The sequence below is a fragment of the Heterodontus francisci genome, chromosome 4 (genome assembly GCF_036365525.1).
Source record: "Heterodontus francisci isolate sHetFra1 chromosome 4, sHetFra1.hap1, whole genome shotgun sequence".
Classification (NCBI taxonomy): domain Eukaryota; kingdom Metazoa; phylum Chordata; class Chondrichthyes; order Heterodontiformes; family Heterodontidae; genus Heterodontus; species Heterodontus francisci.
Window position 1 is genome coordinate 69,948,903 of NC_090374.1, and position 11,115 is coordinate 69,960,017.

The 11,115-nt window shown below is 45.8% G+C and overlaps 1 protein-coding gene across 3 annotated transcripts in view; it reads right to left on the reverse strand.

Annotated features, from left to right (window-relative positions):
- Window positions 1–10,569, reverse strand: part of LOC137369079 (arrestin domain-containing protein 3-like) — an 87,265-nt gene extending 76,696 nt beyond the window's left edge. For all 3 annotated transcript variants that reach the window (XR_010974865.1, XM_068029673.1, XM_068029674.1), the window contains exon 1: window positions 10,044–10,569. Coding sequence is in view for 2 of the 3 variants with exons in the window: in XM_068029673.1 (XP_067885774.1) it covers window positions 10,044–10,308 (265 nt within the window). In the remaining variant the exon portion in view is untranslated. The remainder of the gene's footprint in view (window positions 1–10,043) is intronic.
- Between the last annotated feature and the right edge of the window lie 546 nt (window positions 10,570–11,115).

Consider the following 11,115-nt stretch of genomic DNA (forward strand, 5'->3'; position numbering starts at 1 on the left):
GAGAGACAGACACAGAGAGACAGACACAGAGAGACAGACACAGAGAGACAGACACAGAGAGACAGACACAGAGAGACAGACACAGAGAGACAGACACAGAGAGACAGACACAGAGAGACAGACACAGAGAGACAGACACAGAGAGACAGACACAGAGAGACAGACACAGAGAGACAGACACAGAGAGACAGACACAGAGAGACAGACACAGAGAGACAGACACAGAGAGACAGACACAGAGAGACAGACACAGAGAGACAGACACAGAGAGACAGACACAGAGAGACAGACACAGAGAGACAGACACAGAGAGACAGACACAGAGAGACAGACACAGAGAGACAGACACAGAGAGACAGACACAGAGAGACAGACACAGAGAGACAGACACAGAGAGACAGACACAGAGAGACAGACACAGAGAGACAGACACAGAGAGACAGACACAGAGAGACAGACACAGAGAGACAGACACAGAGAGACAGACACAGAGAGACAGACACAGAGAGACAGACACAGAGAGACAGACACAGAGAGACAGACACAGAGAGACAGACACAGAGAGACAGACACAGAGAGACAGACACAGAGAGACAGACACAGAGAGACAGACACAGAGAGACAGACACAGAGAGACAGACACAGAGAGACAGACACAGAGAGACAGACACAGAGAGACAGACACAGAGAGACAGACACAGAGAGACAGACACAGAGAGACAGACACAGAGAGACAGACACAGAGAGACAGACACAGAGAGACAGACACAGAGAGACAGACACAGAGAGACAGACACAGAGAGACAGACACAGAGAGACAGACACAGAGAGACAGACACAGAGAGACAGACACAGAGAGACAGACACAGAGAGACAGACACAGAGAGACAGACACAGAGAGACAGACACAGAGAGACAGACACAGAGAGACAGACACAGAGAGACAGACACAGAGAGACAGACACAGAGAGACAGACACAGAGAGACAGACACAGAGAGACAGACACAGAGAGACAGACACAGAGAGACAGACACAGAGAGACAGACACAGAGAGACAGACACAGAGAGACAGACACAGAGAGACAGACACAGAGAGACAGACACAGAGAGACAGACACAGAGAGACAGACACAGAGAGACAGACACAGAGAGACAGACACAGAGAGACAGACACAGAGAGACAGACACAGAGAGACAGACACAGAGAGACAGACACAGAGAGACAGACACAGAGAGACAGACACAGAGAGACAGACACAGAGAGACAGACACAGAGAGACAGACACAGAGAGACAGACACAGAGAGACAGACACAGAGAGACAGACACAGAGAGACAGACACAGAGAGACAGACACAGAGAGACAGACACAGAGAGACAGACACAGAGAGACAGACACAGAGAGACAGACACAGAGAGACAGACACAGAGAGACAGACACAGAGAGACAGACACAGAGAGACAGACACAGAGAGACAGACACAGAGAGACAGACACAGAGAGACAGACACAGAGAGACAGACACAGAGAGACAGACACAGAGAGACAGACACAGAGAGACAGACACAGAGAGACAGACACAGAGAGACAGACACAGAGAGACAGACACAGAGAGACAGACACAGAGAGACAGACACAGAGAGACAGACACAGAGAGACAGACACAGAGAGACAGACACAGAGAGACAGACACAGAGAGACAGACACAGAGAGACAGACACAGAGAGACAGACACAGAGAGACAGACACAGAGAGACAGACACAGAGAGACAGACACAGAGAGACAGACACAGAGAGACAGACACAGAGAGACAGACACAGAGAGACAGACACAGAGAGACAGACACAGAGAGACAGACACAGAGAGACAGACACAGAGAGACAGACACAGAGAGACAGACACAGAGAGACAGACACAGAGAGACAGACACAGAGAGACAGACACAGAGAGACAGACACAGAGAGACAGACACAGAGAGACAGACACAGAGAGACAGACACAGAGAGACAGACACAGAGAGACAGACACAGAGAGACAGACACAGAGAGACAGACACAGAGAGACAGACACAGAGAGACAGACACAGAGAGACAGACACAGAGAGACAGACACAGAGAGACAGACACAGAGAGACAGACACAGAGAGACAGACACAGAGAGACAGACACAGAGAGACAGACACAGAGAGACAGACACAGAGAGACAGACACAGAGAGACAGACACAGAGAGACAGACACAGAGAGACAGACACAGAGAGACAGACACAGAGAGACAGACACAGAGAGACAGACACAGAGAGACAGACACAGAGAGACAGACACAGAGAGACAGACACAGAGAGACAGACACAGAGAGACAGACACAGAGAGACAGACACAGAGAGACAGACACAGAGAGACAGACACAGAGAGACAGACACAGAGAGACAGACACAGAGAGACAGACACAGAGAGACAGACACAGAGAGACAGAGACAGAGAGACAGAGACAGAGACAGAGACAGAGACAGAGACAGACACAGAGACAGAGACAGAGACAGACACAGAGACAGAGACAGAGACAGAGACAGACACAGAGACAGAGACAGACACAGAGACAGAGACAGACACAGAGACAGAGACAGACACAGAGACAGAGACAGACACAGAGACAGAGACAGAGACAGAGACAGAGACAGACACAGAGACAGAGACAGACACAGAGACAGAGACAGAGACAGAGACAGAGACAGAGACAGACACAGAGACAGAGACAGACACAGAGACAGAGACAGACACAGAGACAGAGACAGACACAGAGACAGAGACAGACACAGAGAGACAGACAGCAATGTAGGGTCATATGGGTACAATTTATAAAGCTTTCCATCTCTGGGAATTCTTTTACTCAGAAACTAAAGTGCCATTGGAAAGATCTTGGAATCTGGGTCAATGCATCTTGCCACAGGTGTACTGCCAGAATGGGCTGACTCTCTTCTGGTGTTTCCCACTTAACCTTGCTTCCCTTCCATTCTCTTTCTGTTCGCCTTCCTCCAATGTGTGTATCATCTTAGATGGAATTCCAATTGGAAAGCCAGTTTTGCAGCCTTCAGGCTTACATATCTCCACTCCAGTTTCTGCCTCTCCACAGGTAATAGAGAATGTAAGTGAACACATCTGACTAAAATAGTACAAGAATTTTGCAGATGCCCGCACTCAATCCTAGGAAATCACCACAAAATCACCAAAAGCAATCTCAGTTTCAGAAGCTCCCTTTTAAACAACCACTTCCTCTTTTGTGTTTGTAACTTGCCTCAGTTATAACTGCAGGAAGGCACAAGGAGAAGACAACTGATGTCATCCTGTTGTAACTCCATGTTGGGAATTTTAGCCCCCCGGCCGTGAAAGCATCTAGGAAGTGACTAGCCCATCTAGGAACAGCAATACGAGCATCAGCTGATTTTATTGGCCAGGCCGCATTAACAATTTATGATGGGGCACTGGTGCATCAAATGCCAGCAGATCTAGGGCTCGCCCCAAATTCCTACCTCCACTCAACATACAAATCCTAATTTCTGCCCTCTCCAATCTCATGAACCTCAGGGCAACTGCCAAGCAGCCAAGTGACACAAATGCAAGGGTGCACTCATGTGGGTTGATATTAAGGTTGCCAACCCTCCTGACTGCCTGAGAGTCTCACTGAATGGAAGAGACACCTCCTGGGCACAGCACAGGGACCCGACATAATTGGCATCTCAACAGTAACCTGCTCTGTAACATTGCCAGCAGAGAAAGCACCTCCCATTTGGTGACATCACCAACCTCACCCCATCCCCAAATGGGTCTGCATCATATAGGTTTGAACAATATTTGGGGGGGCGGGGGGTTGATGGAGGTTAGTCATTTCTGGCAGGTTGGGTGAGACCTCCTGAAATGAGACTGGTTGCTGGAAAATCAGCGTAGGTGTGTGGGTGGATGGGGAGGAAAGAGAGACAGACTGGGCAGAGGGGTGGGGGCTGGAAGAGGGTTATAAAAAGGAACAGGAGAGGGAACTGGACTCAGGGAATGAAGTGAGTGCAACTGAGGATTCGGGGATTGGGGTTCCGGGGTAGAGAGTCAGACTGGAGATTTGGACAGGGAGACTGGAGACTAGGTAATGACATTGGGAATTGAGACTTAGGCAGAGAGGAAAGTACAACACTTTGGACTGGAATTTGGGGGGAGGGGGGAGGAAAATGAGAGCTCAAGTGAGTGGGAGAGGGGAAACTAGGGGTTGGGGCTAAGGCAGAGGCGGAATGAGACTGGGGATTTGGGCACTCCTGCAGCTGAACATTTCCTGCAAAGCTGGGAGGAGCTGTAACTGGGTGAGTGGAAGCAGTGTCAAGAGGAGCAGCCAGTAAAGGAGCAAGTGAAACCTGGGGGCTTTACTCTGGGTAAACAGTGAAAGATTCTTTCTACTAATAAGCAAATGAGTTTGCAGTCGTAAACACACCAGCTGCCAGCAGAAAATTATGAGCAAAAATACTCAACTCCATAAACTTTATACGCAAGTGTGTTGGCCTGGATATTGTGTTCAGTGGCGAAGTAATGGCACTCAGCGCTGTCCCCGAAGAAAACTACACACTAAGGTCTAGTGATGTCAACAGTGTGGATTTCACATTCCCTAGCCTTAATTTCATTCTGTTGCCAGCTATAGAGGATCTCCAGCATCCAGAAATAGCGATGTCAGCAGACAGACTCAGCAGCTGATCACATTGAAGAATTTTCACATGACAGCAAACCAAGAAGTACATAGATCATAAGAAATAGGAGCAGGAGTAGGCCCCTCAAGCCTGCCCCACCATTCAATAAGATCATGGCTGATCTGCCCCAGCCAACCCCCTAGCCATAAAGGCCAGAATCCCATTTGCCTTCTTAATTACTTGCTGCACCTGCATGCTAACCTTTTGTGTTTCATGCACAAGAACACCCAGATCCCGCTGTGCTGCACTTTTTTGAAGTCTCTCTCCATTTAAATAATAGTCTGCCCTTTGATTCTTCCTACCAAAGTGCATGACCTCACACTTCTCTACATCAAACTCCATCTGCCAAGTTTTTTCCCCACTCACTCAACCTATCTATATCCCCTTGCAGATTCCTCATGTCCTCATCACATGTCCTCCCACCTATTTTTGTATTGTCAGCAAATATGGATGTATTACACTCTGCCCCCTCCTCCAAGTCATTAATATAGATAGTAAATAATTGAGGCCCTAGGACTGATCCTTGTGGCACTCCACTGGTTACATCTTTCCAACCTGAAAAATCCTGACTCTCTTCTGTGAGTTAACCAATCCTCAGTCCATGCTAATACATTACCCCCAATACCATGAGCTCCTATCTTGTGCAACAATCTTTTATGTGGCACCTTATCGAATGCCTTCTGGAAATCCAAATACACTACATCTACCAGTTCCCCTTTATCAATTCTGCTTGTTATATCCTCAAAGAACTCTCGCAAATTTGTCAAGATGATTTTCACGAAACCATGTTGACTCTGTTTGATTGCGTTAAGCTTTTCTAAATGTTCTGCTATTTCTTCCTTAATAATGGGCTCTCGCATTTTCCCAACGACCGACGTTAGGCTGAGTGGCCGAGAGTTTCCTGCTTTTTGTCTCCCTCCCTTCTTGAACAGGGGCGTCACACTAGCGGTTTTCCAATCCACTGGGACCCTCCCGGAATCCAGTGAGGTCTGGAATATTTCGACCAATGCCTCCACTATCTCTGCAGCCACTTCCTTTAAAACCCTTGGATGCAGGCCATCAGGTCCTGGCAACTTGTCTGCCTTTAGTCCCATTAGTTTGTCAAATACTTTGTCCCTCGTGATAGAGACTGTTACAAGATCTTTACTCGCATTAGCTCCTTGCTTATCTGATATCTGTGGGATGTTTATAGTGTCCTCCACCGTGAAAACCGATGCAAAATATTGGTTTAAATTATCTGCCATCTCCCTGTTCTTCATTATCAATTCTCCAGTCACATCCTCCAAGGGTCCCATACTCACTTTAGCTACTCTCTTTTTATATACCTGTAGAAGCACTTGCTATTTGTTTTTATATTTCTTGCCAATTTACTTTCATAATCAATTTTCTCCTTTATAAGCTTTTTAAGTGATCCGCTGCTGGTTCCTAAAAAAGTCCCAATCCTCTGGCCTACCACTACTTTTCGCTGCTTTGTATGCCTTAGTTTTTGATTGGACACTTTCTTTCACCACCTTTGTTAACCATTCATCCTGCTCATCGAGTCCTTCTTTTTGACTGGGATAAATTTTTGCTGAGCATTATGAAATATCTGCTTAAATGTCTGCCACTGCTCATCCACTGACCTTCCCCTTTATTTTCCCAGCCGGCTTTAGACAACTCTTTCTTCATACCCCCGTAATTGCCCTCATTTAAGTTGAGGACACTAGTTTGAGATCAGAGTTGCTCACCCTCAAACTGAATTTGAAATTCTACCATGTTGTGATCGCTACCCCCTAGAGGATCCTTAACCACGATATCTCTTATTAATCCTACCTCATTACTAGATCTAAAATAGCCTGTTCCCAAGTAGGTTCTGCAAACATATTGTTCTAAGTAAGAATCCCTGATGCACTCGACAAATTCGTCTTCCATGTTACCTCTGCCAATCTGATTTGTCCAGTCAATATACAGATTAAAATTACACACGACAATTGTAGCACCCTTCTTACACGCCTCCATTATTTCCCGACTTATACTTTGTCCGACAGTGGGGTAACTCTTCGGGGAGCGATAGATGATTCCCACCCATGACTTCTTCCCCTTGCTATTCCTTATTTCCACTCAAACTGATTCCACATCACGATCTGTTGCACCTATATCACTACTCACCACCGCACTGATACCTTCCTTTGCTACCCAACTTTCTTATCCTTTTTGCTTTTTTTTTTCCCCCCAGAACCTCAAATACCCTTCAATATTGAGTTCCCAGTCTTGGTCACCCTGCAACCATGTCGCCATAATAGTTATCAAGTCATATTCATTTAATTCTATTTGTGCCGTCAACTCATCTATCTTGTTTCAAATGCTGTGTGCAGATAAAGAGCCTTAAGCTTTGACTTTTTTTTTTATACAATTATTACTCATTCTGTCTCCAATTTCTGCTGCACTCCTCTGCTTATATTTTCTGCCCCTTCCTGCCACACTTTGATTACCATTCACCTCTTCACTACCCTGCACCTCTGCTCTCTCATTTCTTTGATTTTTTTTTAAAGCTTCCCTTCAATTGAATCCTGCCCCCTACTAATTAGTTTAAAGCCCCATCAACAACCTTAATTATATGATTTGCCAGGATACTGGTCACAGCATGATTCAAATGAAGCCCATCCCAATGGAACAGGCCTCTCCTTCCCCAGTATTGGTGCCAGTACCCCATGAATCAGAACCCATTTCTCCAACATGCTTACCTCGCTAATCTTATTTACCCTATGCCAATTTGCACATAGCTCAGGTAGTAATCCAGAGATTATTACCTTTGAGGTTCTGCTTTTTAAATTTTGCCCTGAGCTGCTCATAGTCTCTCAGCAAAACCTCTTTCCTAGTCCTACCTATGTCGTTGGTACCTTCATAGACCACGACAACTGGATCCTTCCCCTCCCTCTCCAAGTTCCTCTCCAGCCCAGAAGAGATGTCCTTAACCTTGGCACCAGGTAGACAACACAGCCTTCAGGACTCCCTGTCTTTGCTGCAGAGAACAGTATCGATTCCCCTTACTATGCTATCCCCTATTACTACCACATTTCTCTTTTCTCCCCCCACTTGAATAGCACTCTGAACCACGGTGCTGTGGTAAGTTCGCTCATCCTCCCTGCAGTCTGTGCCCTCGTCCACACTGGGAGCAAGAATTTGTACCTATTGGATAAGGCTCCTCGAAAGCTAAATTCTGGATCCCCGTACCTATCTTACTCACAGTCACACCCTCCTGTCCCTAACCGTGATCCAAATTTGATGTAATTTATTTAAGGGATATGACTGTCTCCTGAAACACAGGGTCCAGGTAACTCTTCCCCTCCCTGAAGTGTCAGTGTCCACAGCTCAGACTCCAGCTCATCAACTCTTAGCCGAAAGTCCTTGAGCAGCCAACTTGCTGCAGATGTGGTCACCATGGATCGCACCGGCGTCCGCCAGCTCCTATACTAATGAATCAATCAAGTTGTATTTCATATTTGTTTAAATTAGATTAAATTAAAAGCTTACCGGTATACTCACCCCGGCTGCTTTCTGTTTCCCCGCGCTCTCTGTTGATTGTGACGTCACTTTTCGATTTGCCTCCAAACCTCCCCCTCCTTCTCTCCAAATCTCCAAGGTTCTGGCGCGCTTTTTGAATGCTCACCTCTCCTGCTGCTTCTCTCTGAATCTCCGAGGTTCTGGCGCAGCGCTGATTATCGTTCACTTTTTATACTTATACAAAAAGTGAAATCAAGATTTGGACAACCACATGAGATTAAGGTAGAAGCTGAAATATCAAACATTTATTATTTTAAAAAAAACAAACAGTGGAATTTATCATAATGGAAAATTTTGACATTCCACAAATATAAAATTTGTTTTTCAAGGTCAGAGAGGTTCCTCAATGCTAATTATGATTTAGTACACAGTTAAAAACTCAGTTACACCTTTTTCAACAAAGCACAACTTTTTCAAGGGGTTTAACAGAGATTAGAGCAGTGTTGTCCAACCTTTGCACATGGGGGTGACATTACAATTTTGTCTTACATGGGGGGCTGGTGAGACATTTTCAGAAAGATAAAGGCATTAAAAGGTTATATTACTATCAAAACAAACGTACATTTTTCTGAAGACACTTTAATTGAGAAGAATAAATTTATTGACTTACTTTCTCAGCACTATGTTGGACACTGATTTAGTGCGATACCTGGCACATTTTTTGCTTGCACAAGTAGTCAAGGTCTGACTGCATGCTTGTTATAGCGATGCAAAATATTCTGGATAGATATTCATCTGTCAGGAGTGATCTTGCCCCGCTCTCTTTCTCTCTGTCCCTCCACCCTCCCCACCCCCCTCACCGCCCCGACAGTTGCGGGGAGCAGGAGTGCTCAGCACAGCAGCTTTGCAGTTGGTCAGTCTTTTTTTTTTAAAATAAAGTCGCACTGTCAGTTTCACAGCTGACAGGTGCTTGGATCAGGAACAGCAGTTTCTGAACTTCAGACAGATTCGGGATTTTACGTGGGCTTTAAAAAGATGTTGGAAAAACCCCGACTCTGTCCGAAGTTGTGAAGCACGTCCCTGCTTCAGCAGCTGTCAGCTGTGAAACTGACAGTGCCATGTTTTTAAAAAGGCTGCTCTGCAAGATGGCAAAGGGAAATTTCCCATCTCCATTCACGGAGCCCTGCCGAGGATGTGGAACCGCCCTGGATACAGTTTACAGTTGTGGGCTGGATGGAAACCTTTGGCAGGCCGGATTCTGGATCACGGGCCCTATGTTGGCCAGCCCTGGATAAAAGTATTAGATTCGAAGTTCAGATCAAGTGATTTCTCAATTTCTATCTGGGAGGACTTCAACAGTGCAGACTGTGGAGAATCACTTAACTTCCGTGTTCCACTGCAGAGGCGTGGATGATAAAAGCTGCTGTCAGTTTCACGCAATTTTACCATCTTTACAGCCGCAAAATTCGAGCCATCGATGTAAATACAATTAATACTTGCATACAGTGGGGCAAGTGTCACATGATCAAACCTCATGGGATTCTTCCAAGAACTGGCAACAGTCGTTGGTACTGGAAAAATAAAGTGCTCCTGAACCTTTACTTGTGTAAAGTTAGAACAAGGTGAATTTTTCCAACAACATCAATTAAGTCTGTTTCACATTTGCAAAATACTAAAAATGCAGTGTTGGAGAAAACTTCCTGTGTTTCTGTTCCCCAGGTTTATCACAGTAGCATCTGGCAGGCGGGACTACATGGAACCGCCTAAATAAATTGGCTTTGGAAACACTTGCGAGCGCTAATGTTTAAGATCTCTTTGCAATGCAAGGACACACCTACCTATTCCGATGAGCAGGTACTTGTGCTTGAAGTATCTGATCTGTTGAGTGTAGTGTCGAGTGGTAGATTTGGAACCAGAGGAGTGTCTCTCGGTCCAGTGGACGTACGCCTGTCCTTTGGCGTGGATTTTAAGAGCTTTCACCTCGATCTGAGCCTCAACCTCCAGAACGATCCGACCAGAGAGACATTCCCCGCTGGTGTACATCGGGACATTGTTATCAACAGCGCGGTCGTAAAGTATGGTAAAACTCTTCACTTTCCCCATCACTGTGGCCAACGTACAGATTATAATGCAAGATTAGGGTAAAAGTGGGACCATTTCCCCTACCAACCAGTGGAAAACGGTTTGGGATGACCAGAGAACTATTTCTTGGACCGACCGGAATAAACACTCAGCAGTCTGTTTTGTTTTCGGAAAAACCCAGCAGTGCCTGGCTGTGAGCTAACTGCTTCCGTTTTGAGAAACTGGCATTACAGAACTATTGGTCATTTCACAAAACGCACGCAATTTGAGTCATAGCATTCCAAACTCACCGAGAGAAGAAAAATAGCTGTATTTTCATGTTATTTAATGTTTTGACGTCCCCTTCCTCCTTTTTCAAAGGGAAAACATGAAACCATCCAGCACCCTCCCAAAACGTGATTAACCTGCACCTATTAACAGCGTTGCAGTCAGCAAGTTAAATTAATGCCAGCTGCTGTTTTAAATAAGTGCTGTGTGCAGTCAGTGCAGCTGTCAACGCTATTCATTGGTTGCACTCAACAGCAGGGTCCAATATTGAGTGGCTGATACTGCTTAAAGGGAGTCTACGCCGCTTAGAGGGAGATGCATTGTGGCTACTGGAAGTGGTGGGAGTTCTTTGCAAAGTGAACCTGTACTGTGATACTTTGAGGAATAGCTGAATATGCTATTCACATTTGAGAATCACATCACCTAAACAAATTGCTGGACATTCATTGACACTTGCGTGCTCTCTCTCTCTCTTGCAGGAGAAGGTGATGCCTGGCAGGAGGCAGGAAGAAAGGAATTGGAGGAGGACAAGCCTGCCTTCATATTTTAACTCTGGGAGCA